Consider the following 27,675-nt stretch of genomic DNA (forward strand, 5'->3'; position numbering starts at 1 on the left):
GGCTCTTCCTTAAATAGAGCTAGAAAATATATATGCATATGTGTGTATATTTGTGTGTGTGTGTATCCATCTATCTATCTGATACACATCTAATCAGAAACCATGAGTTCGCATTCTTCCTGCCAATTCCAATCCAACACCACAGATTTTCTCCCTTTCCATATTTTAACTCCTTTCTCTTAACAGTGAGAAACCTGGGTCCCATTATCCGTAATATATGCACTTCTTTGATCAGTTCCTCTGTAGGTAGCTAATCCTCATTACTGCCACTGCCCTTTACCCCTCATGAGTGCCTCTTTTACCCTGCGTGTGTCACCCCACATCAGACTGCCAGCCGACATGGATGCTTTCCACATCCCCCTTGGCTCTGACATGCTGCACCACACCTTCCCACTTCTGCAAGGATGTCTTCCTCACCCTGCCTGGGCTCTGACAGTGTCCCCCAGACCTCTCTGGCTCACCCTACTCCACCTGTTGTAGATATCTGCTCTCTTCTGCTGCACCTAATGGCTTTAGGATTGAGTTTTTCAGGAAGGGAAGAGGAAGAGCTACCCTCTGTTTCTTGACTTGAACTGAACTTGGTTGTTAGAAGTAAGGGAAGTGTGGAATCCAGTAACTGCTGATATGTGGAGGCCTGACCTCCTAATGTCTACTCTCAAGACTTCCTACAGGAGAAGTTTTTTTGTTTTGTTTTGTTTTGTTTTTGAATCGTGGTCTTGCTTCTGTCACCCAGACTGGAGTGCAGTGGCTCCATCACAGCTCACTGTAGCCTCAACCTCCTGGGCTCAAGCGATCTTCCTACTTCAGCCTACCAAGTAGCTGGGACTACAGGCATGCACCACCCCGCCTGGCTAATTTTTAATTTATTTTTTGTAGAGATTGGGTCTCACTATGTTTCCCAGGCTGGTTTCAAACTCCTGGGCTCAAGCAATACTTCTGCCTCAGCCTCCCACAGTGCTGGGATTACAGGTATCAGTCACTGTGCTTCGCCAAAAGCAGCTTTTTGATGTAGATGAAATCAGGTGAGAGAGCAAGGCCTGCAGGCAAGAGGACCACTGGCCATCAGAATAGGGTATATATAGTATGCTCTGTCAGAGGTCTAGAGCATTTTAGGGTTGCAGAAGACATCGATATTACTCTCTGAGGCTGCCTTATGAATTAGTTGGATTTGTAGGCCCAGAATCTGGGGATCCAGGCCTGGCCAGGTGGGCATAGCCCAATAGGATAGTAGTAATAACATTAGGCTAATATATATTAAGCCGTTATATGCCAGGCACTGCTCTTAGAGCTTTACATGTGTTGTCTCATTTTATTCTCACTTAAGGAGTAGGTGCTATTGTTATTGTCATTTTACAGATGAGGAATTGAAGAACACAGCATGCCCAAGGTGCCATGGGTAGTAAGTGGTAAAGCCAGGATTCAAACTTGGAAGCCTTCCTTACTCATTATGCTTAACTGCTTATAGTATTTAGTAGACAGGATTGACTGACTGTATATACTACACATATTCTGTGTACACTGTAGAACATTAGGACTTTCGGAAGTCTTTACACTTTTATGGGGTTAGAGAAGAGTCTAAGTCCTTGAGGGACTTTGGATCCAAACTAGAATGAGTAATTTGAGCAGACTGGTGTCTTCCATCTCATTAAGGCTTCCAGTACTATTCAGGAATAGGTGATGAGAAGATTCTGGCTTTCAAAGGGATATTGGCCCTCTTGCCTTTCCAGGAGACTCCATATTGAAACTCAAGCCAGCGTTTGTCTACCTGGGCTGAGTTTTGGCTGTATTTTTGGTGAGGCTATAAAGCAGTGGTGAAAACAAGTGCTGTGCTTGTGCAGGATCCATGAAGAACTTTTTTTTTTGGTCTTAGCTCCACTGAATCCCCCTGAAATCTCATTATAGGGATAGGGAAATTGAGGACCTACACTAGCATATATCCTAGTAAATATATAGGCAAGTTACTGTAGCTCATTCAGTGAGTCAGAAGAGAGATGGGAAGACAGCCATACTTGGCATTATCTGCTTCTGTTCAGGTAGTAGTGACCTTATTGCCTTTGAGTATGCGCTGGACTTCACAGGGTGCTATCCCTCTACCCTATGTGAAGGGAGCCAGTTGCCCACTTGCAGCCATCAGAGGCAAGCCTTTGGCTGTGTTGGAATGAGGCTTCAGAAAGCACAAACTGTGGCCATTACTGTATTGTACAGTGAGATTTCTTATTTGAGGATTAAAGTTGAGAGAAATTTGAATGTTGAGTATTAAAGGGAGAAAGACAACATTTCTGCTTTGTTCCTTTTTTCTTTTTAAGGAAGTTTGAGTTATTCGTGAGTAAAACTTAGGCTTTGATTTTTATATTTAGTTAGGCCTCTGAGGAGCAGGCATTCTGCAAATTTAAGGGGAAAACTTAAAGGAAAAGTGATTCGATTTTTTTTTTTTTTTTTTTTTTGCACATGTTCACTCAGAAAACTTTACTAGACTTTTAGCCATGCTCCTATTACTGCCACATCTGGGTTTTCTTTTTCTTCCCTATTTAAAAAGTCCCGCAGTCATTCAGGGCCTCTAGTAGAGACCGAGTCTAAGGCAGCAAATGAGAAGGCCTAAGGCTGTAGCCAGCTGTGCTCTCCAGGCACTGTTCATTCCCCCAGGGTGCCACTTACTAGTGTGGGGGTTGGGGGATCACCAGAATGTGAGAGCAAACTCCCCTGTGATTCGCTTTGTTTGCCTTCACCTTGGGAGAGGGGAGGAGGGTATGTGGAGACATCAAGATACAGACTGGAAAGCCAGGGGCAAATGGCTCCTAGTGGAGCTGAGAAAAGAGCCTTGGACATTTTCTGCTGCTTGTCTGAGTCTACTTAGCTTCCAGGACTGATTGTACAACAGGGTCACCTCACGTTACTTTGGACCCATAGCTTTAATGTTAACTGTTGCCACCTGAGAAGTGACTGCACAATTTTTCTCTCTCCTCTCTTTTGAACTTTAGAGCTCCATTTAAAGATGAAGGCCAGTGTTGCATGTTGTTTTGAGAATGATCTGGGAGACTCAGAGCTGTAATAATGCTGCAGGTGCTGCTATTAGGGTCTTGAACTTTAGTAATGAATACTATGATTTAGAAAAGGGGCCCAGAAACACTGGGGAGTGGCCCATGTTGCGTGGATATTCCTGAAGACTAGATGGAACAGGGCCACAGTGGGAGGGAGTAACCCAGGCTCTCTGTTCTTTTTTTTTCTTTTTTTCTTTTGTTTTTTTTTTTTTTAAACTTTCCTCCCCTAAGTTTTAGATGCTTCTGGATGTTCAATGCTAGCACCTTTACAGACTGGAGCAGCTCGATTTTCTTCGTATTTACTTTCAAGAGCAAGAAAAGTGCTGGGCTCCCACTTATTTTCTCCCTGTGGTGTTCCGGAGTTCTGCTCCATATCCACCAGAAAGCTGGCGGCCCACGGCTTTGGCGCATCCATGGCGGCAATGGTGTCCTTCCCTCCCCAGAGGTATCACTACTTTTTAGTGCTGGACTTTGAGGCCACGTGCGACAAGCCACAGATTCATCCTCAGGTAACTGTTCCATCATTGCTTTAGAAAAGGTGGGGTGGGCAAGGAGGGAGGGAGGATAGTTTTCTTCCTGGGACCCAAAGGAGCTTTCTCATGCCTTCCTGTCTTTTAGCTACTCATTTAGAGTTCCTGTCTAGGAAGCAGGACTTGTTTCAGGTATGCTAGTGTAAGGTAGACCTGAGAAGTCTCTGGAGAGAACTGGGTACATTGTTTCTCTCTAGTCTCAGCTTTTGGGAATCAAAATATTTCCTTCTCCCGTCCTTCCTTTCTCTGTTCTCTTCTTTCCTCCGTTCTCCTGCTACTGCCACTTGTTCCTTTAAGGAGTGCTATAGTAGCTAGCCTCCAAGATGACCTCAATGATCCTTAACTCCTGCTATTCACACGCTTGGTAGTTCCCCTCCTGCACTGAATCAAAGATATCCCTGTATAGCTAATAGAATACAGTGGAAGAGATAATGTATGACTTCTGAGGGTAAGTTATAAAAAGTATTGCAGTCCACTTTGCTCTTTTGGACCACTTGCTTTGGGGGAAGCCAGCTGTCATGCTGCCAGGACACTCAAGCAGCCCTGTGGAGAGGCACATGTGTGTAGGAACTGAGGCTCTTAGCCAAAATCCAGTGCCCAACTTGCCAGTCATGAGAATGAGCTATCTTAGAAGTGAATCTAGCCAAAATCCAGTGCCCAACTTGCCAGTCATGAGAATGAGCTATCTTAGAAGTGAATCTACCAGCCCTGGTCAGGCCTTCAGATGACTGCAGCCCCAGTGGACATGTGACTTCAACCTTAGGAGGGACTTTGAGCCAGACTAGCCAGCTAAGCCACTCTCAAATTCCTGACTCACAGGAACTGTGAGGGATAACAAATGATTATTGATATTTTAAGTCACAGGTTTTGGGATGATTTGTTATGCAGCATTAGATAACCTGAGCAAGTACCATTGTTGGTCTGTTGGAAAGGACAATTTCTTTGCTTGCTTTTTTTCATTAGTCACCAGCTGTGTTCAAAGACCTTTTAGCTTTTAAGTTAATGCTACTAGGAGGCTTGGATTAGCTGCAGGTGATATTGAAGTATGTGGTGTTTGCTTTGAGGGAATGATTGGGGGCTGATGTAGCAGTTCATTGTAGTGTTGGTGCATTGAATATGCCTGGCTCTAGGACTGTAACTCTTCTCTATAGGGTTAGGTTATAGAGTGTGTGATTTGGGGATGCATAGACATGTTGCTCTGGGAACAGCTTTCAATCGTAAGGAGGACGGAGAGAAGGGGACCTCAGCATTGGCACTTTGAAGGTAGGGAGGAGTGTGGTCCATTCAAAGATAAACTGGGTTTGTCTGTCGTGGTTGGTTTTTTCAGGAAGGGATCTGTCTTTAGAATGGTAAATTATTTTACATAAAGCAGATACGACAACCTCTAGTTTTCCCTTTCTCCTTTCCTCTTTCCTGTACTCTCTTAATGCATTGGTCTGCCTTTGGGACACTGGAATGAGGCCTACTGAGGGCTGGGAACCCAGGAGCTGGATAAGGAGAATATCCTAAAGGAAGGTCCTTTGGGTGAAAGGGAATGCAGCTTGGGAGCTACTCCAGCCACACTTACTTTCTCTGCCTCTGGCTCCTGCTTGTACTGTAGAGTCTTCTTCCATACCTCCCCAAACTACTGGAGTTTCTCTGGTGTGGTGAGGGCAGCTGGTGGTTACGTTGGGAATTTTGGTTATTTAGATTCTCCCATGTTGGGAATCAGGGATCCAAATCTTAATATGTCATATTATTTCTTCTACTTCAGTCACTGGGTAAGCCCTAGTGGGACATAAGACTAAAATCTAACACATCTCTGTCACATATGATTCATCCCGCTTCTGATCCCTCATAATCGCTTGGCACCTCTGTTATGGCATTTACTGCTTTCTGGCATATGCTTATATATGTGTGTTTTCTTACCTTTTCAGTTAGATTATAAGCTCAGATAATTATGTAGCTCTGTTTTCTTGTCCTGTGGAGGGTCCTGCCAATATTCCTGAAGGTGAAGCCTGAATCATGTCTCAGTTTGGTCTGTCAATGTCACCTTTTATCTCTCTTTCAAAGGCTTTATTTTTACTTATTTATTTATTAATCACAATGCTGAAGACATCATGCAGTACAGATTTAAACAGCTTGTATCACCAACTTCCTTCCCAGACTTAGGCACTAAGACCTTCCAGACCCAGGCTGAGTTAGGGCTTCACATTGTTTACCAGGATCTGGGCCTGATTAAAGATTATCTCCAGAATCAATGAACCCTGATGATGTGATTCCAAGGGCACTTAAGGAATTGGCTGCCCTGGTTCATTATTAGCAAAGCATTAGCTGTTGCTTTAGAGAACTCGGGAAGAAGCATTTGCTGTCTTGCTTATCTTTAAAAGGAGAATATGAATGATCTTGGAAATTATAGACCCGTTAGTTTACTGTGATTCCAGAGAAGATACTTGACCTGATCGTCAGATAATCAATCAGCAAACAGCTAGAAGAGCGTGGGGCACTGAGTAATAACTTACATGGGTTTGTGAAGAAGAGCAAATCCTGTCAGATCAATCTAACTTCTTGCTGTGACATAGTGATGGATTTGAGTGGATCTAGGGCAAGTGATAAATGTAATGCATCTTGACTTCATTAAACCTCTACAATGCTGTGATCAACAGTTGGCAAGGTGAGTTTGGGGCCAGACATCTGTGTTGGACTACCCATCAGACCACCTTCAGGAAAGGGACGGCAGGTTGAAACTTGTTAGTAGCAACTTAAAATCTCCCTTTTTTATGGGAGAGCTTTTTTAAGGTTTGCAGGTAGCAGGATCCTGATGGGATTCAGAGAAAGCCAAGAAGATGGATTGGAGAAGTTGTCAGTCCTAGATAGAATAGTATCCTTCCATTGAGGTCGATATAGGTCAGGTTCTTATTAGAGCCCCTGTGCTGTTTAGGTCTTCTGGTCAACAAGGGAAGTGGAGAAATTGGAAAAGCTCAGGAATTAGACCACAAATCATTAGAGGCACAAAAATAGAACTTAGAAAATAAATTGATTATAGCTTTGGTGACTGATTTCTTGTTCAGACTGAATAAATTCATCATGTGAGGAGTAATTATTCCAAGGAGTGTGATAACAACTTGCTCTTGATTTTAATAGGGACAAAAAAGAAAGAAGTTTAAATGGAAGCAGGAAAGGTTGAGATTTGGGATGAGAATGAACTGCCAGAAGAGACAGCAAAAGGACCAGAATAAGGTATACACCTTAGATCAGCCTTCCTTAGTGCTCTGTCAGAACGGCTTGATGGCTGTCCATTTGACAGAGATTCTTTGATTCTTTTTTTTTTGTTTTTGAGATGGAGTTTCGCTCTTGTTGCCCAGGCTAGAGTGCGATGGCGCGATCTCAGCTCGCCGCAACCTCTACCTCAAGCGATTCTCCTGCCTCAGCTTCTCGAGTAGCCAGGATTACAGGCGTACGCCACCATGCCTAGCTAATTTTGTATTTTTAGTGGAGATGGGATTTCTCCATGTTGGTCAGGCTGGTCTCAAACTCCCCACCTCAGGTGATCCACCTGCCTCAGCCTCCCAAAGTTCTGGGATTACAGGCATGAGCCACCGCCCCCGGCCTGATTCTTAATGAGTAAGGTCTGCATGCCTCCTGGGAGTAGGGCTGAGCTTATGAATGAGAACCATCCAGGCGCCTCTCCTGACCAGCTCCCTTTTCTGTTTTTTCTTTCTGGTTTTTTTTTTTTGAGACAGAGTCTTGCTCCGTTGCCCAGGCTGGAGTGCAGTGTGTGATCACAGCTCAATGCAGCCTCAACCTTCAGCCTCAACCTCCTGGGCTCAAGCGATCCTCCCATCTTAGCCTACCAAGTAGCTGGGACTATGGGTATGCTCCATCATGCCTGGCTAATTTTCTGCTTAATTTTTATAATGATGGGGTTTCACTATGTTGCCCAGGCTGGTTTCAAACTCCTGGATTCAAATGATACTTCCACCTCGGCCTCCTAAAGTGCTGTGATTACAGGTGTGAGCCACCACAGCCAGCAGGAACTTTCAGTACTCAAGACCCTGCATGGTACACTTCTGTTTTTATGACAGTGTGTCATACCCCTTGAGTATATAGGAGGCAGAAACAGTTTTAGGCCATGCCCTATTTGGAGGCTTAATGTGGGGCTCTTTTATCTATCTTTGATTTCCAGAAGTTCCTGAGTTAGTTGAGTCGGCTTATTGGGACTATCTTAAAGGAATGCCATCACAAAAAACTAACAAGTGTAAGCCCTGTTGTACTTGGGTGAGTAACAGCATTGGTTATAAACATGGTAAAACATGGTATTTTCCATTTGTCATCAGTTTTGCTGTTTATTTTTGTACTTTGTTCAGCTAGGTGAAACTGGAGTGGTTGGCTTGCCAGTTACAGGCTTTGGTGTTCTGGTTTTTGCACTCATTTTATTTGTGTTACATGTTTTGATTCAGATTAACATGATAGGTATTGGTTGAATAGGAGACTTTTTCATTTGAAAACATTTTTTTCACTTAAATGTAATTTAGATGGTTTAAAATGTTTTAGAGGGTCCAAATTTCAGGAATGCGGCTCCTTTCTTGTTTTAGGAATTGTTTCCTGACATAGAAGCAGTTTTTTATCTGGTTTAGGAGAATTGTGCCTCCTTTGTCCTCGCTAGCAGGAGTTCATGTTGCTCATTTTGGTGTGGATGTGCACCGAGTGATGGTTGTTGTGACCCTGAGGCCCAGAGAGCAGCCTGAAAGCTTTGGTGGGATCTTTAATTGTGCATCTTTAACCTTGGGGCAAGTTCGCTCACCACCTCAGTGTTCAGAAGAGACCAAAGCAAATGTAAGTGAGGAAAATGAGGAATAGGCCACAGCATGTTGGGAGGAGGAGGTAACCTCAGCTGTCTGGATGACCAGGGAGGGAGGGTGCAGCACAGCTCTCCCCATCCGAGGAGCTGCCATCCTGGCGGCTACCCACTTTCCTCCCCAAGTGCTCTGGCTATCTGTCAGGCTCCTGGGTAGTCTTTTTGTCTGTGCTCTGCAGCAGCCCTACTGACTGTTTGCCTTCTCATCTGTATTCAAGTGCCCATAACTTTGGAGAAAAATGACCTTTGGGGTTGAGGTTTCTAGTGTTTGGTCTTTGTCCACAGGGGCATTTTTTTCCTTTTTATGGAACCTTGGAGAGAGTCCATCTGCATTTTGAGTTAGAACTATGAGTAAAGGAGTTTCTCGTTTCCAGAAAATTGTTCAGGTGCTGTTATTTTTGAAGGGTAGGTGGGGAGGGTTGATGGTAACAAAGAGGGCTAATATAGAAGAGATTCGGAGGGTTTCAGTGTGACCTAGAGTTGCCACATCATTACTAGTCTTTTGTGAAAGAGACATTTTGGAAAACTTTACAGGAAATTGGTTAAGATCCCTACAAAGCAAACTGTATTGATTTCTTTCTCCTTCATTTGAGGCTGAAAGGCAGGAATCCTCTTAACCCCACGTGCTGCCTCCCCGCCCTGCCCCACACATTGCTCTTTGCTCCATGTTTAGCTTCTTTCCTTCTCTCTGTTCTTGGTTCCTGCCGTGACTAAGTGGACAGAAAACAATTCCCTGGAGAAAGAACCCACCCTTCCCTTCCCATGTGCTTGTCCTGGTTGTAGCTCCTCCAGTGGGGAGGGATGGGGCCAAGGCCTTTTTCCTGGAGAGCCTAATCCTTGGATTGTGGTCCCTCTGTCTGTGGCCCCAGTCAGCATGTAGTTTTTTCTGTTCAGACAGGCAAAGGCGCTGACGCTATTCTTCTAAACTGGGAAATGAAATGCAAAACCGACGTTAATGTAACATTATGGTTGAGATTAAATGCACCAAAATCAGGAAATTCAAAGTTATGCTTCCCACAGCAACTATAACTCAGCCTCATCTGGCATGTGTAGTATTTTGTGTTAGTGTGGATGGTGTTATATGTTAAGACATTAAAGTTAACACCATAAGCAGAGCACAAAATGCTTGAGGGGGCTGAGTTATGATGACTGTATGAGCTGTAAGTGTTCTTGCACAGGCTCCAGACTCCTGGAATAATTTTTCCCCTGCCCATCAGAGCAATTATTGCCTTTCTTTCTAGTTATATCTCTACTTTAACACATCTCTTCTTTCAGGGTCACTATAAATGAATTCCTCTATTGATGGCCAGTGATGGTGGGAATGGGGTGGCCCACTAGGCCCCTTTGTCTTTTTTGTCACTGCCTCCATAAATGTGGTCCTTGCCCCCACTTCTTCCAAAGCCATCTTCCTCCACAGGCTGCTGTTTCCTGGTGGTCCCTCATAAGGATGGGCCTCCCCCGGCTCCCACTATGGCTCCTCACTAGTATTCCCAGAATGGGAACAAGCATTTGCTGTGTCCGAGTCTTGGCTGTATTGCAACTTCATGTGAAAGCCGAAGGGCCTGTCTGTATTTGGAGCAGACATAGCAATGTAGAAGCAAAATATACATCTCGGGGAATGGAGCACTGATGCATGGTGGCGCTGGCTTGTGTGTTTGGCATAGCAGAGGCAGGATCGAAACGGTTTATTTGCTCTATTCAGACTGCTTCTGCACCTTCCCCAGGGCTTATACCTTTAAGCTGCCATGGTGTGTAGTAGGCTGTGGAGTTGCCTGGGGGTGGGGCCAGGAACTTTCCTTGGGGAACACTGGGTCACTGGTAACAAAATCACCACATAATTTAGTGCAAATCAGGAAACATCCCCCCTAGCCTCTTATTATCCTGGTGGCCTCCCCAGGGCTGAGACAGCTGTCGGAATGCAGATTTTTTGGGCAGTGGGCTAAGGTTGGTGGTGGGGAAGAGCTCTAAAGAATAGGGCCATTGATAAATGGTGAATGAAATCAGGGACTGTAAAATAACAGTGACACTGAGCTGCCTTTTAAAGTTTTTGTTGGACATAACAAAACCAGCTAAGTCAGCAAAGGAATGGGGAAGACCTCATTATAACCACCTTAGAGGCAATGAAAAGGCTTCTTTTTACTCTTTGGATAGTAACTTAAAGCTCTGTGTTAGATGCTAGGGGTATAAAGACAAGTAAGGAATGGTCCCTACCCTCAAGGAGCTCATAGTCAAGGAGGGCAGACATTTGTGTAACAACCATTAGGCCGTATGATAGCCACCATGACACGGGTAAGTACTTGGTACAGTGGGGGCACAAAGGATGGGAATGATCAACCCTGCTCACACTGTGGGGGAGGGCTGCATAGTTTTCATGTTATAAGAAATTCAGGAGACCAGAGTGGGCCAAGTGGGCCTGAGGCCATTCAGAACTGTTATAGCAGGAAGAGAAGAAGGGGTTCACATAGTAAGCCAGAATGAAATGGCGTAAGTCTGGAAGAACTGAGCTTGATTACAGGCTTGTTTGTAGAAATGTTGAAAATGAGGTAAAAGGAGAATAAAGACTTTGAACCTGGCAAGTATTTCACTGTTCAGTTAGTTGGATTATCTATATCAGTTTTATGCTGTTTCTCACATTCGAGCTAGAAGGTGTTATTGGGATGCTATAAGTGAAAGTACAAAGGCTAGAAGAGGCTTAAGAGCATTTTACCCAATAAAGTGTGGGTAAAAGGGGTGTGGGTGAAAGTGGATATGGTGTGAGCTAAGGCTCTGAGGTATTGTCAGGAAAGCTAAGGCTCTGAGGCATTATCAGGAGGCTGATACTCAGCATAGCATTTGGGTGGGCTGCTGGGTCTGTAGGGAGAGTCAAAGGCTGGGGAATGACATGACGCCTCCCCTTCACCTTCCCCCTGCTTAAAAAAAAAAAATTGGGAATTTGGATCTGGATCTGCTAGGACGCACCTTCAATAGACCAGGGAGGTTTAGACCCTTCAAAAAGATAAACAGCTGGCTGACTAACATTGAGATTAGTGCGGAAGGAATGACTGATGAAGAGGCAGGAAGGTCTGGGTATTGTGGAGATTGGTGGGATCAGAAGGGACTGGAGGGCATGGGGGTGGAGGCTGAGCTTCCTCTGAGCATTGGCAACAGGTACAGCCATAGAAAGCAAAGCCAGCAGGTCGGAAAGCGGGGGCAGTGGGGGAAGTGAAATCCAAGAGTGTTTAGGTTAAGTCCATAGGCTTCACTTCTCCCTACCTCCGTCCTGCCCTGCTTTTCCTCTCCCCTCTTGATTACATTTCTTTTGTAGACTGATCTCCATTGTTTGACATGAGGAAACTGATATCAGGAGACCCTTTCTCCATCTCTGTATCTCATTGGGAAAAAGGATCTTGCATCATTTTGATTAAGATGCCATTGGGATGATTATTTTTTATCCTCTTATCCTGGGTGTTCACGATACTTAAAAAAACCCCACAGCCTTACATTTATGTGATGAGTTTTGAGCTCTAGCTGTGAAAATTGAGCCATAGCCTAAAAGCCTGAAACAAGAGTGTACCCACGTTGACACCAGCTACCCCCCCACCCCCAGCAAAGGCTGGCAGGTCTGCAGCAGAAGGGTGAACAGGCTGGCACAGGCAGAAAGGCGTTTATATGTATTGATGCTACTACCATGGACAAAACCCTGTTAGGTGTTGGGAGAGTCAGAAAGGAAGTAAATCAGAAAGGAGAAATCTGGAGGGAGAGACAAACATCAGGGCAGCTTTTATTTGGATGTAGAGGTGCCTTGGGATAGGCTGCTGTTTGGGTCCTGTCCCTGCATGTAGTTGGCCACTAAGGAGATCTGGAAGGCGTGTGGGTGGCAAAACAGATCTGATACACAAGTGGCTCTACTTCTGTTGTAGTGTATGCTCAGTGTCTAGTCCTGGAATGCCATTCCAGCCAAGGGCTGATCTGAGGGTTAGGTGCTGGCAGAGGCACTTATTTGGAGATGCTGACATTGCTGAAAGTAAAGGAGTGTTCATACTCTACAATGGGGGTACAGTTGGGGAGCCAGAAAAGGACATTTTATTACTGAGTGGAAAACAAGAAACAGAAATAGATGTTGTAAGCCAGAGTTCATGGGAATGGAAAGGAAGTTGTTTCAAGAGGTTAAAAATGTATGTCGGGAGACTGGTACGGATGCAGTACTTGAGAGAGATGCTAGTGGGTTGGACTAGGATGTTAGTTGGTTGGTGATGGTGAGAATGGGGAGAAGTTACATGTTGTAACCCTTAGGTGTGCTGGGAAGGAAACAGGCTTGAGAACCATGTTCTTATGTAGCTCATAACTCTTTTGGAGACTAGTGGGCTACTGAGGAGTCAGTGGTTCTGAGGTTTGTTAAGGAGTGGCGCATGGAATCTATAGTTGTTGTAAATGGGGTACTCTGAGTAGAAGATCCGTATCAGGGAGAACATAACAGGCAGAGCTGTTATGGTTGAGTTCCATAGTGGTAATGTGGGTAGTTATTCCTCTAGGACCTATTTGATGCATTGTTTGGCCATTGGCCTAGAGGAGGTAGGTAGTGATGGTTAGGTGGATAGGATAATAACTGGCTAGAAAGCTTGGAATCTTGCTCTCTAAAAGTGTGATAAAACTGAGAGCCATGATTTGTGATTGCATTGTCTGGAAATGCAGGGACGTGTCTGCGTCGTTCACAACACTAGCAGCATTTTAAAGGCTAACTGATCAACTGAACGGGATTGGTAGTTGCAGATGGGTGGGTAGGGCTGATGAATGAGATGGAACATGGCATTTTGATCAGGTCTGCTTTCACTGGAAAGGTAATGTGACTAGAGAAACAATGTGGGGGGCAGACCTGAAAGGAAATTCATGGTTGATGGTGTTGAATGTGGTGGCTGGTGAGGATAGCAAGGAGTCCCCAAGTAGGTGCCTTAGGATATGCAGGAATTCTGTGATTTTGCTCCAAATTTGTGGCCAGAGTTGGAGAGGCCTTTCTCAGGACCAGAGACAGTTAGATGCACCAGATAAGCTCCTGACTTGTGTCTGTAATGAGCGGTCTTCTCATAGGAGAGGTGTCCAGTCCTGCGTTTTGGTTCATCTGGACAGAGGAAGGTTTTTTTCTGGAGGGCTGAGACAATAGTGTGCTGAGCACTCTGAGGGTAGCTGATGCCCTGGTCTTGACAGTATTCCTAAAGGAAGCAGGCACTGCCATGACAAGAAGACTTTTTGCTAGCTCCCTGACAGAGATGTGCCAGTCTACTCTGTGAAGTTCTTGGATGTGACAGGCCTGTTTTTCTGCCCTAGCTCTTGGCAGCAAGGAGGATGAAATGTCTGGCGATAAGAGCTAGGGATGGTTAGCAGACTTAAGAGGGCTTGACTCGGGTGCTTAAAGTGGGCCAAGTAAGGGTTTGCTCTGAGAAGGGAGCTGAGAGCCATGGGCTCTGATTCTCACTTGGTCAGTACCTCAGCGATAAGGAGTTAGTCACATAAATGTTCTAGACTACACCTTTGCTGTTTAAATTGTGGTCTGAGAACCAGCAGCATCCTCATCACCTGGGAGCTTGTTAGAAATGCAGAATGTCAGGCCGGCCCTACTCCAGAGCTGAAATAGAATCTGCAATCTGACACATTCTTCAGGTCATTTGAAGTCTGAGAAACACTGCTGTAGTCTGGACCAGCGGTTCTCAAACTTCAGACTTCATGAGCATCAGAGTCACCTGGAGGGCTGTTAAAACCAAGGCTGCTGGCCCCATCCCCAGGGCTTCTGATTCTGAAAGGCTAGGGTGGAGGCCAGAAATTTGCATTTCTAACAAGTTCTCAAGAGATGGGACTGTGGTTTGACAACAGTTGACCCTCTTAGCTTTCTCATCTGCAAAACAGGGGAGTGATTCCTGCCTGCTTAAGGAGATGTGGGATCATATGGGACAGTGTGTGAGAAATGTGTGCAGTGCATTGTGGGGGTGGGGGGCGGGTATCCATCTGTGTATTGCTTGCTTACTAGTCAGTGCATTTTTAAAAATCTATTGTCATGCCAGCACAACTGTTTACCTTCCTGGCTGCTGGCTGTCATTTGTGGGCAGAGAACAGGGAATCTATGAACCACCCCACAGGCATGCAGTATTCTGTGAAGAGATCAGCAGTCCCTGGGGCTATGGATGGGGATTACTGAGCAAGGCCTCCTGTAGCCCAGCCAGCTTCCCTGGCTCCTGGCCAAGTGGTCTGACCAGAACTCTCAGTCTGCCTGAGTGGGCCTGGTCCTGTCTTGATCACTTGTTACTCACCGCCATTTCTTCACCCCCAGCTAGTGTATCTTAAGGCAATATTTGAATTGGTTTGAAAAATGATCTTTGTCTAACCAAGCCTCGGATTCATCTTGTGATCCTGAGCAAGACACATGCCTTTCCTCCACTTTGTTGGGTGACTGATGGAACAGGCTTTGGCTGCATGTGCCCAAGTCCCAGAATGTGGACTCTGGACCTTCAAAGTGAGGGGAGCTGAGGTAGACGCTGTTCTGATGAGAATCAGTAGAGCATAGTGGTTAAAAGCATGGATTCCAAAACTGGACTGTCTGGATTTGAGTCTTGACTACCTACTGGTGGCATGACCTTGGGCAAGTTGCTTGCACTCTTTATGCCTCAGTTGCCTTATTGGCAAAGTGGGGTTAATAATAGTACCAATCTTATAGGACTGATGGGAGGATAAACTGAGTTAAACATATTAAGTGCTCAAAACAGTGTTTGATATGTAATGGCTTATGTATTAGCTCTTATTAGTAGAATTAGTACTAGTATTATTCTGATCCACAACCTCCTCGTAAGCTGTTGGGATACAGCAGGTGACTGGGAGGCAGGCCCTGCTTCTCTGGGAAACACAGAGAGATCAGGCCCTCTTATCAACGTAGTGATAGAGCCAGGTTACTATCCAGAGAGATTTTTTTGGGCTTGGCACCCTTCCACTTCTAGGCCCTTCCTTAGTGATGTCTCCAGGGGACCTCTCTAGCACATAACCTGAGATTTGTTTAAATTAATTTCATGACAAATGTGTGTCTACAGGTAGCTACAAAGAAGTCTTGGTTGTTTGGTGCCCTGAAGGGTCAGCTTCACAAGAAGCCACTAATATCTGAAGTTATTTACAATTGAATATGTAAAAATGTTTGAACTGTGGCTGTTTCTGAGTCATGTACATACAGAGGTAGACACAGGTGTGCACACCTCAGGTGAGGATGTGGTTTCTAAGACTTGGTCTCGTTCATTTATTGGTATTATGTTTTTTGAAAAATTCAGATTTCAATAAAGGTAAATTATAATTCACTTTGCGCCCATAACTCTCCTCGAATAAAGAATAGCAGTGTCTATTTTCAGCCTCTTTTCTATATTTTAATTGCTTTGGGGTCTATGGAGATGGGGAGAGGGGGACATGTAGGTGAAAAATCAGCCTTTTAAAGCTCCGATTTTTTACCCTTCCTTGTCCTGAAACTTCGAGCATCAGCTCTCATCTGTCAAAGTGTAAATCAGCAATTAAAACCCAAACAGCCAAATGCCAAAGATGACCCGAAGCACAAAGCAACTGACAAACAAGTCCGGACAAATCGACGGGTAATTTATAAGCTTTGCCCTAAAATCTAATTATTTGGCAATTCGAATTTGCAGCCAGCCAGGGCTTGGCAATAAATTTAACCCGCCATAAATTATTTAGGAGCAGACTGTGGTGTAAATCAAAACCACGAGTGTTTGTTTAAGAAATAAGCTCCTTGTGCATAAAATGCCTTTTTTTTTTCCAAGGGGGAAACTGTTATTGCAAACCATATCCCATTGCCCAGTGTAGCCCTCACTTCTCCCATCCAACTTCCCCTCTTCCCTGTGGCCAGGAGGCTTCTTGATCCTTGGAGAAAGGGCCCGTCTTTGCATGAGACTTTTATCCAAAACTAAATATTTGGGTAAAACCCACATGTTTTCTAGGGACTGCATTTTCTACCTTGTGGTATGTGTTGCTTTTAGATTTTATCAAGCCTTTCAGTGCAGGGACACACACTTTTTGGAATTTTCTTCCGAGGGTTGAAGGAATAGATTAGTTGTTTTGAAGGAAAGCCAGTTCCTTCCTAAGTTGGGAGGGGGAAGCCATGAAAAATGATCTGCTCATTCTCTTATTTCAGATAGGACATAGAAACATCAGCTCAGGCAGAGGAGAATCTATGCTTAGGAAAAAAGGGCTAGAATGCTACTCTATTAAACCCTCTGGGCTGGGTGCAGTGGCTCTGGCCTGTAATCCCAGCACTTTGGGAGGCCAAGGCAGACAGATCTCTTGAGGCCAGGAGTTTGAGACCCGCCTCGCCAACATGGCAAAACCCCGTCTTTAGTAAAAACACAAAAATTAGCTGGGTGTGGTAATCCCAGCTACTTGGAAGGCTGAGGCATGAGAATCACTTGAACCTGGGAGGTGGAGGTTGCAGTAAGCCGAGATCGTGCCACCGTACTCCAGCCTGGGTGACAGAGCGAAACCCTGTCTCAAAAACAAACAAACAAAAAAACAGAATTTATAAACCCTCTGTCCCAGTTTTATGAATCCCAACAGTCTAACCTAAGTGCCTTCTGCTTAAATCCTCTTGTTGTTATTCTGTCTTCAAATTTATTTTTATTTCTGCAGACACTTCAGTTGGAGGGAGTTTGAATACCCCGAAAGCAACTTACACATTTATTTCTTGTAATCTACTGATCGTGGGTGTGAAATTTCATTTGAAATGCTGTTGCAGTTGTGCCCTCAGTTTATCAAGGAAATCACTGGGGGTTCCTAGCTGAGCAATTAGAGAGCAGCCAGGGGCCGGGCGCGGTGGCTCAAGCCTGTAATCCCAGCACTTTGGGAGGCCGAGGCAGACGGATCTTGAGGTCAGGAGTTTGAGACCAGCCTGGCCAGTATGGTGAAACCCTGTCTCTACTAAAAATACAAAAATAGCCGGGTGTGGTTGTGGGCGCCTGTAATCCCAGCTACTCGGGAGGCTGAGGCAGGAGAATTGCTTGAACCCGGGAGGCGGAGGTTGCATTGAGCCGGAGATTGTGCCATTGCACTCCAGCCTGAGTGACAGAGTGAGACTCCGACTCAAAAAAAAAAAAAAAAAAAAAAAGCTGGGTTTAAAATCTCTGCTCCAACCCATTTTACAAGGTAGATGAATGCTTGTTTGGTGCTTCCTTTTTATTTCTGTCTTCTCTCTCCTCAAAAAACAAAAGATTTGCAGGGACAATATTGAGGGAGACAGTAGGTACAATAGGTTTGGAACCTTGGATATTTGAAAAATCCCTATTCTGAGGCTTTTGTTCTTAGCTGTTAAGTTATGGCCAGTTTTCATCCACCATTGGCAGACAGCCCAGTGCTGTAGGTAGTTTGTGAATGGTGTTTCAGTGTTAGCATTGAAAGTCCATGTTGGCCGGGCGTGGTGGCTCACGCCTGTAATCCCATCACTTTGGGAGGCTGAGGCGGGTGGATCACGAGGTCAAGAGATCGAGACCATCCTGGTTAACACGGTGAAACACCGTCTCTACTAAATGCACAAAAAATTAGCCAGATGTGGTGGCGAGCTCCTGTAGTCCCAGCTACTCGGGAGGCTGAGGCAGGAGAATGGTGTGAACCCAGGAGGCGGAGCTTGCAATGAGCCGAGATCTCGCCACTGCACTCCAGCCTGGGCGACAGAGCGAGACTCCGTCTCAAAAAAAAAAAAAAAGAGTCTGTGTTGCAGGAAACCCTTGGTCCTGATCAACAAAACAGTTGATTACCCTAGGTAAGACTGGGATTTGGTGGTTTATAGTAGTTCAGGGAGGAAACCACTTAGAGATGAGATTAGATCTAGTAGAAAGTGCTTTGAACTGTTAAATATCTGAGTTTGAATCCTGGCTGTACCACTGACCATCTTTGACATCTTAGGCAAATCATTTCCCCTCTCTGATTCTGTGGAGAGTTTTGTGTCTTCTGGTACAGCCAGGCCTTTGGCTTGTCTCCTCCACTTAGCAGCCCTTTCATATGATTACACAACAAAAGTTGAGAGAGTGAAGCCTGTGTGCCAGCATAGGAATTAGGTGCTGGAGATCACACTGAAGGCACATGGTTCCTGCCTTCCCTGATGCCATCTGTGCCATCTGTGTTACTGCAGCCATGGTGGAGTCTTTTCAGTAGCAAACCTCTAGAACTTTTCTGCCTGGATAGTCCACATTCATTGCTCTTAAAATTTGAGGGCAGCCTCTCTTTCTAGGAGATAGTAGACTTGAGTTCTCTACAGGATAGCCTTTTAGACAAAGAGAACCAGGTCTTTCTTGACCCTTCATATTTTGAAAGCTGCTAGTCCTACTCTTTTTAAGTCTCATTCTCATTTTCCCCTTTTGGAGTTCCAGCTCTGTCCCTCACAAGCAGTGTAAGTGTGAGCAAGTGAGTTAACATCTTTGGGCCTTAGTTTATTTGTGAAATAGGGATGACTGTGATTCCCACCTCATGAGTTAGGAGGATTAAATGAGATCGTTCCTATTAGCACAGTATCTGCCACATAGTAAACAATAAATGGAATAAAATGATTGCATTTTCCACATGTCTTGGAGAGCATTAGAGGCCAGCTCCTCTTCACCCTTTGCCCAGACTTGAGCATCTCAGAGAGAGGAGCCACCTTTCATTGTATTCATCTCTGTGTCTACAGCCAGCCTCTGCCTGGTGAATAGTAGATGCTTAATAATATTGATTTACGACCTGAAGATGGTGATGGTGATGATGATATAACCTGTCTCCCAGGATTAAAGAGGGTAAAATAAGAAAATGTGTGTGAAACTACACTTTTGTCAATGGAAAAACATAACACTGTGTACGTCCCTCCACTAAGGTATTTATCACAGTGTACTGTTCTTTGTTTGCCTATCTTTTCCACTCATAGTCCATGCACTTCTCCAAAGTGGAAACTACATCTTATCTCTAGTCCTGCTCCAGCCCCTGTCTGATATCCTACACAAAGTAGGCACTCAGGTAGTTTAATTGAATGCAAATGGCATACAAAGGCAAAGAATTGTAAAGCTATTATTAGGATAGGGAAAGAGGGCTGGTAAATACGACTGGTCCTTCCTTCCTTCCTGGTGCTACTTTTACACAAAACTGTTTCTGAAATAAACCTCTTCCTAGGGGAATGATGAAATTGGCTGAGAGAAAAGGTCAGGGTCAGGAATAACAGTTTCATTATCTGAGCAACTGGACATAGAGGCTGGCACTTGGGCACATTGTCACAAAACTTTGTGTTGGGATTAATGCCACTAATCTGTAGTGTTGGGGTTCCATCTCTGATCATTGTCAGCTAAAAATCTTCAAAATATTTGTCATGCTTCAGGTGCCCTGGCTGCAGAGTTGTGCCAACTTGGTGCAGATTGGGGCACCTCTCCCACTGCTGGGCTGTTTGGGCCAGTATTTTGAGGTTCTGGGAAGTATGGAAGTACTGGCTGGGCAATATGGGAAGGTAAGAAGTACCTCAGTGAGGTCGTTGCTGCTCTAATTTCTCAGAGTCTTTTCTCAGAAGCTTCTCTTTTGCATCCTCAGTGGCTCAAGTGAATATGCCAGTGTGTAGGCTCATTGTTAACAACAGCTCCTCATGTTGTGGAGGAAGGGCCCCTGCAAAGTCACGTTTTGAGAGTGGCCCTTGAAACCACCTCTTCTTGGTCTTGGGGAGAAGGCTTGGCTGATGAGCTAGCATTATCAGAGATATGTTTATAATAGGCCCAATTTGATGTGTCCTGAGCCTTGGGTCTAGGCCCCCTGGGAATTTCAGGGGCCTACCCCCCTCCCTTTTTTTTTTTTTTTTTTTTTTTTTTTTGCATGGATCCAAGTCTGGCTTGTTCTTCCTCTCTGGGAGCATGGCACTGAGTTTCAGCACTTAGTTGGCCCCATTTCCCTATGGGTGAGGAAGCTAACATCAGGAAAGTTTGAATATTGAGCTGCAGTATTTGCTGTTATTTGCTGCAGTGGGGAAACCCAAAGGCCAAGTTTCCAGAGAGTCTGCTGGGGATGTTGACTTGGTGCTGGTCAGAGTGGAAGCTGAAGCACATACTATTTTATAATAAATACTAATGAAATCCTAGATCTATAATAGCATTTCAGATATCTAAAACAAACCATGTGCTTGTAAAAAAGTGGAAAGAGATCAACTTTAAGCCATAAATTCTTGGTAATAGAGGGTTTTTTTCTATTTATGTTTGATAGATATTTTTATTTCCAGAGGAATGTCAACTCCTAATTTCATAATGTATCATGGGCTTAAGAAAATTGAATTTAATAAAAAGCCAAAGATGAATGGCATCCTTAAAGGTCCCAACACTTGTCTTTATTAGCAGGACAAACTGTAGGTCTCCAAACACTGCTGCTCTCCAAATGAAAGTTTAAATGAAAAGTACAGTTGTGTCACAGGTTAAATTTCACTGTGGGCCCAGCTAACATTGTTAGTGAGGAGCTGGCTGTATTTGTTTCCTTAGACACCAGGGCAGCCAAACTCACCAGGCTATAGAGCTCTTTCTGTTGAGGAAGTGTTTCTTCTACTTAGGGGAAGAGGAAGGACACATCAGAAAAATCAGGAGTCAGATGAGCCTGACTCATGGGCCACACCTCAGAGTTGGCTCTTGGAATCCTGGATACCTGATTTTGCGGGGGGACCAATGTGTATTTTTTTGGTGTGTGTTCGATTTTGTTATTCAGTTCCAAACCCCCGTTTACTCTGTATGTAATGTTTCATGGGGAACAGAAGGTCCAGGAATTGGGAAATGAGTGTCCCCCTCTCTTCATCTTGGAAGGAGAGGTATTACCTGGTCTAAGCAGCAGCCTGGGCCTCCCTTCTCTCCCCTCTGCCTCAGCCTTGCAGCCATTTTGCCCTTTCTATCTCTGGGAATAAGCTCCTGTCAGCTTCCTCATCTTTGGAGATCAGCCCACGGAGACAAGGCAACCAGAATCTTTGAATCTCTCTGGCGTGAAGTCTGACTGACTTGATTTGGTTTTCGGTCCTGACGTGTTGGATTGAAATAGATGCTTTAAAAACAAGCCCAATATTAGTGGGTATGTTTTGTGGGGAAGATACCTGGCTTTCCTGGGACATCAAGGAGATGGACCATTTCTCTTTGTGTTTTCCCACCCATTAATTTCCTAAGTGCAGTCAGGTGTCATCCGTTTCGTGTTGCTTCTCCAGGCTGTCTCTGGAGAGAACCAGTTTACCTTGATTTTAATGATACTGGAAAGGTCTTCTCCAGAGTGAAGGACCTGGGGAAGGGGTGCTGCCGGAGCTGACTATTGGGGCCACTGAATGGGCAGAGCCCCCTTTCTTTCTCTCTGCAGTGGAGGCCCTTTCCACATGCTAATTTTACTCAGAGAATTTTGCTTTTATTTTTTTTTTTTATTATTTCCTATTTGTCTCTTCCAGATGTTTTCAGGGCAGTTTTTTTGTGTGTTGTAAACTAATTCCATTCATGTTTTAAAAATTTATGAAAGCGCTAATAAAAATGTCAAAGTGGTAAAAATGTTAGCTTTTCCTCTGCTTTGATTAAATTTTGCAAACTCTTTTTGAATATTAAAAAGCAATAATTTTTTTTATTCTCTCTCCTTGCTTTCCCTCTTCTCTCTGGTACTCATGTGCTCTCTCCTGCCCTCTCCCCTCTCTGGTGCGTTCCTCCCTTCCCAGGAGCGATGTATGAGGCGTGCTGCACAGCCAGCGTTCTGCAAGCCTGTTTGCACACCAGGACCTTGGTGCTGTGCATCTCTATTAAATAGCGGAGACAAATTAATCTTAGAGACACCAAACAAATTGTCACTCCTCCTCCTCCTCTTCCATTATGTTTCAGTGGACTGGGAAAGGCTAGCTAAGCGATTGGGCTGGCGGTGTAGAGGGAGTGTGTGCTGCCTGAAAGGTGGGAGGCGCTAGCTCCTATTACTGTTACTCACTTTTCTCCTTCTCCTTGGGATCCCCTTTGGCTTTATTTTTTATCTTTTTCTGAAAAATAAGAACTAATGAAGAAACTTACCAGCTTGGTTCAAACTTCATAAAAGGAAATCTATGTATTGGTCTGATGGCTGGTTGTCTATATGGCAGGAGATCAGACCCATTTCAGGACAGGGACCTGGGCAAGAGAAAGAAGGGCGTATTCTTAGGGGCTCAAGTTAGCAAGCCTCTGCTAGAGAACCAGTTGGAGAAACTGGGGCAGATGATACCACTGTCTTCCTTCCCATTTCCAGAAACAATGGGGATGAGAGCTGTGTCCAGTCCCTGGAACCTATGAGGATATTAGCAGTAGGAAGGTTAGGATTGTAACTGCTGGTGCCGTCTCACTCAGTCTTGGGTTTGGCCTGGCAGGAGCTAATGAACCCAAAACACTCATTCTTAGTTGACTTGGAGCTACTGTTGGAAATGATTGATTACAATAACTTATTTTTCCTTTTCTGTATCTTTGACACTCCAGGAAATCATCGAGTTCCCCATCCTAAAGCTAAATGGCCGGACCATGGAGATTGAGTCTACCTTTCACATGTATGTCCAGCCTGTAGTCCATCCACAGCTTACCCCATTCTGTACAGAGGTAAGGGCCCTGGAAGTGGGCAGCAAGGGCTGCTGGGAGGGGAATTTTGGAATCCCTGGTGCTCTATATAGGCCACTTAGAGAAAGCATAGGGCTTATCAGTGCTTAAGGCAAGTGCATACTAGACCTAGCAGTTAGGTTTTATAAAGTCTGCCACTCCACTCAGGTCACTGTTGTTACTGGGGACCCAGGGAGAGCAGTGGCTTAGTCTACCCTTGCTTCCCCAGCATCCCTTCCTGGTGACTGGCACTTGGAGACCAGGAGCAGAATGGCATTTCTGGGGTTCAAGTTCTTTCCAGTTCAATTTCCCTTAGGGCCCCTTGGCAAGAGGTAAAGATTTCAGCCACTTGGAAGGCAGAGTTATGTTCAGGCCTTCTTAGCTTTCTGGCATTGTTGACTCTGTCCTCCTGTAAAGTGGTCCTGCGTGAAGCGTAGGTTGAGTTTGTCGGAGGTACATTCTGTCACCAAGGGAAGAGAAGAGTGGTCTGAGTGAAGCATGAGACCTGGGTGGCCAAGGCTGAAATCTCCTTATCCTAGGTGGATACTGTACTTGGCCTCCTTGTCAGCAGGTTAGTATTAATCCCATTTTACAGATTGTGAAACTGGGCCTAACTGAGATTTTGATGCTTGCTGGAGGCTCAAAAGAGCCATTGGCAGAGGGGAGGAGCCCCTGCAAGTTCTAACTCCCAGAACTGTGTGAAGCCTTCTGTGGCTACTTTTCCCTGTGACATGTCATGTAATGCACTCAGTGGTGGCTAACAGGCTGTGGTGCAATCAGGGGTTAAGAATGTGTGGTACGGGGTGATGAGAATCTTTTAAGAGTCTGGGGCTGAGGTACATTAGAGACTTTGTGCCTTCATTTAGAGACCTATCTTCTACATGTGAATGAAATAGGTGGAAAAGGGTTCTTGAGTTATCCCAAACAGTCTCCTTGGTGAGAAGGCTGGGGACGAGCCTGTTTGACCCTGGTGGGCCCTGAGGCTGACTCAGCCCAGATAGGAGGTCTCGAGGTGCTCCTGAATTTGATGCCAGTGTTTGCCAGCTGACCCAGGTGGGGCTTTTGTTGCAGGCATCCATCTGTCAAGGCGCCTAGCCTCTTAAGCCTTTTGTTATTCCAACTAATGATGTTGGGTTCTGGTTATCGCCTTCCTCTGCTGGGGTTTCCCCTTTCCCCTGGGATTTACCTATACCACCAGGGGGCGCTAATCTGACTTTTCTGCCCTTTTTGAAAAATCACCATTTTAATGATGATGAAAATTCCCTTGCTTATGCAAAGGGAAGGAAAGACTTCCTTTAAGCCAGCCAGTTACCTGAGCCCTCCACTGGCCTTGAAAGGCTAATGTCCTGTTGTCCTTACATAGACAGGCAGGCCCAAATTTTGGTAAGTTTGCTACCTGTTTAGGAATGGAACAGTATTCTGCTGGAGCTGGACCCTGGGCAGGAGTGGATGCTTGAGAGTATCGGAAGAAGAGGGACTTCTTTTAGAGTAAGGCTGCTGCTGCTACCTTTTGTGGGGATGGGTGGAGGGATTGTGAGGCTATGATGAACAGTTTCTTCTTTCTAGAAAGCTTCACCCAAGGATGCACATACATAATTTGGAGGCGAGTAGGAGTGGTAGTTGAGATCTTTATTATGAAGGCTGTTCTAAAAGTGAAAATGTGGTTGTTCTGTAGGCACCGGGTCTGCCATTTTGTCTCAGGTTTCCAGAGCTCAAAACTCGCCATGATACTTGTCATCCTTTTTTGGCCAGCCTCGTATCTCTCTGCTTCATCTCCCACCTAGCTCCCCTCACCCAGAGGTTGCCCTCTTACAGTCTGTCTTTTCACATGATGGTCCTCCTGCCTGCACAGAGTTACCACTCTCCCTGCCAACTCCTGCTTGACCTCCAGGACTCTGCTTAGGGTCACCTTCCCTGATCCCCAGATTGAGTTGTGCTTATTCCAACATAGAACTGTTCAGATACTTTATACTATAATTATTTGTCTGTCTTTTCACTAGACTATAAGTTCTTTGAGGGAAGAAACTAGACCTGATCCATCTCCATCCCATCATTAGGGTCTGCTACCAAGTAAACACTTGATACGTGTCCCTTAAATGAATGAATATTGTCAAGGAGTTATTTTCTGTCTCTCCCAAAAACAACTGTACTGCTGACGTGTTCTTTTGAGTAAGTAAGTAAAGTCTTGTTTGGAAAACCTCAGATCATATATATTTTGCCCTGTCTGCGTACCAGATGGAATTGTATCTCCGAGAGGCATAGACACCGGATGGGGGCTGTCATTCTGAGACCTCATCCAGCCTGGCAGTTGGTGCCTTTTGTGGGTAGGGATGGAGGTCATTCCAACCAGAGAAAATCTCTCATTAGTAAGTGTGAGGAACAGTCCCAAACCTCCAGATTATACTTAAGTAGTTCCTCTGGCAGGACTTTCTCTCTTGTGCACAAGAAGTTCTTAACCCCAGTGTGTGTGTGTGTGTGTGTGCACGCACATGCATATGACACGTGCACACACATGGGCACATGCTTGGGGAGAGAAGCAGGCTCAGTGCTGGACAGTAGAAAGAAGGATTCCACTTTGAACGAGTCTCTAGCACACACAGAGAGACTCTTACTTTTACTGCTTCGTATTAGGAATGTGTTGTACCCTTCTTGAGGTCCCTTCTTAGTTTCAGTTGAGAGTCGGCCTGGAGACATGGTTCTGACACAGATAGGATGGGATGTGTTTCATTCCTTCCCGAGCCCTTTCCCTGTGACCTCTAGAATTTGCTCCAGCTCATCAAGTCTCTGTCTCTAGCAGGTGGGCTGCTGCACAGTCCCTAACCATGTCTTCTTTTTGTTGTTGTTATCATGAAAAAAAAAAAAATAGAAAAATACTCATTTTGCTAAATGCCAGTAAAGGGCTTTGTCTTGCACCTGTACTTATAAAGGGTGAGATTTATTGGTCTCTTTGTCTGAAGAGAAAGAGTGGGTCTGATTATCAGATTGCACACCAGAGACAAGTGCTTATGTAATCAACAAACTGTCTTGGTGTCAGAATACGATTGTGTTGGAGATAAACTGTGAAAGGAGAAAGCGCTGGATGCTGACATGCTATTGGCACTGAGTTTCCTGGGCTGCTTCCTGTAGTTGCTAGTGTTTATGATGAAGCCAGCTTATTCCTGGACAAAGCCCTTGTGAAGGTAGGGGATCTCAGTAACTAGCCATGTTATCAGTCAGGGTCAAAAGCCCCTTGCCTTGTGGTTTCTGAGTCTGGAGAAGTGGGAGTTAATCTGTAATCCCTCATTGAATGGAGCCACAGAGCACACATTAATTCTTCCTCTCACCTCTCCTGCTTTAAGTGGCTAAGGTCTCTGAGCTCTGTTTAGCCTGTGAGCCCTGGTTCTCAGCTTAATAATACTTGGCTTTGCTCTAGTACCTTTCGTTGTGAGGAGTGAAAGCTTTTTACAAACATGTATTAACCCAGGTGGGACTGGGCTTAAACTGTAACATAAAGGATTTAAGTTAGGCCTAAGATAGAACTTCCCAGTATTAATTTGATAAAATTGTCTCGTTCCCTCATAGCATCCTGTATAAACCTTACACGTGTCTTATAGGTCATTAGTATCAGGTAGAGGAACTAATTTTTACTTAAAAAAAAAAAAAAAAGATGGGGTCTCCCTCTGTTGCCTAAGCTGGTCTCAAATTCTTGGGCTCAAGCAGTCCTCCTGCCTTAGCCTCCCAAAGGGCTGGGATTGCAGGCCGAGCCACCATGCCCAGCCCAGAACTAACTTTAATTTCATCCCTTCTTTGTCTAGTGCCTTGGCAGAGCTGATAAGGGGTGGTCCATCCTTGGAGGGATTAATACAGGAGCTTGAGGCCTTCCCTGAGAAGGCTTTGTCTAGCTGAGCCAACTGCTCAAACCCTGTGTCTCTGGGGGCTAAATGCAAATCCTTGAGGAGCTCAGCTGTGAGCCATGCTTTACTGGGCCACAAATGAAAATGGCTGTTGTCTGGGAAGCATGGTGAGAGAAGGAGCTGACCTCACTAGGCTCCTCCCAGGCTGATGATTCTAGGATCACTGAGCACTGGCGTGGAGTTTGTGAAAGCCCCAGGCTGCTGGAGCTCCGTTTCCCCAGCTCCAGGTGGGAGAGTTGGGTTTAGTCTGCAGTGAGGCATCCTGCAGCAGAACACCGGAGCAGCACCCTGGTTTTCCATTTTGGTGTAGTGATTTTCTTGCCCCACGTCAGTGATTTTCCTGGGGCCCAGGGCAGGGGCTTATGGGGTACACACAGGTGCTGACCTAAGCCTTATCTCCAGGGAGGGAGGGCTCTTGGCAAGGGTGCATTGCTTTCCTGTGTGAGTGAGACTTTCTTGAAGCCCTTGGCATTCAGCTCATTTGAGAGACCCTTGGTGGGAGCCAAGAGAAGGAGTAGACCTAACCTTGCCCCCTGAAACTCAGACCAGGCACAAGACTAACATTTGGACCCTGGAGCTTCCTAAGAAGTGAAAGTGGCTGTGGTCCACCTTTTCCAGGATGGTCCTGATCTTGAGCCTCAGCTCCAGGCCTGAAGATGTGTCTAAGCCCTAGGCTTAACAGGAGAGAAGCTGGACCAGAATGGGCAGTGGTGGGCCTGTGGGTGTCTGTCACTAATCTGGGGTTGGTAATAAGCCTCCTCCTGACTCTCTTTGGCCCCTTCATGCCTGAGGCAAAACAGGGCAACTGCCTGCTCA

At 45.2% G+C, this 27,675-nt stretch overlaps 1 protein-coding gene across 14 annotated transcripts in view; it reads left to right on the top strand.

The window, feature by feature from the left end:
- ERI3 (ERI1 exoribonuclease family member 3) overlaps positions 1 to 27,675 on the top strand; it is a 134,176-nt gene that overhangs the window by 12,664 nt on the left and 93,837 nt on the right. For 10 of the 14 annotated variants that reach the window (XM_054490806.2, XM_054490817.2, XM_054490831.2 and 7 more), the window contains 2 exons: positions 3,270 to 3,547; positions 22,853 to 22,969. In XM_054490806.2, the coding sequence (XP_054346781.1) occupies positions 3,293 to 3,547; positions 22,853 to 22,969 (372 nt within the window). In that variant the 5' untranslated portion in view covers positions 3,270 to 3,292. Of the gene's footprint in view, positions 1 to 3,269; positions 3,548 to 19,754; positions 19,876 to 22,852; positions 22,970 to 27,675 lie in introns of those variants that run through there. The other 4 variants (XM_054490841.2, XM_063665496.1, XM_054490849.2 and 1 more) reach the window with 2 other exon arrangements.

The sequence above is a fragment of the Pongo pygmaeus genome, chromosome 1 (genome assembly GCF_028885625.2).
Source record: "Pongo pygmaeus isolate AG05252 chromosome 1, NHGRI_mPonPyg2-v2.0_pri, whole genome shotgun sequence".
Classification (NCBI taxonomy): Eukaryota; Metazoa; Chordata; class Mammalia; order Primates; family Hominidae; genus Pongo; species Pongo pygmaeus.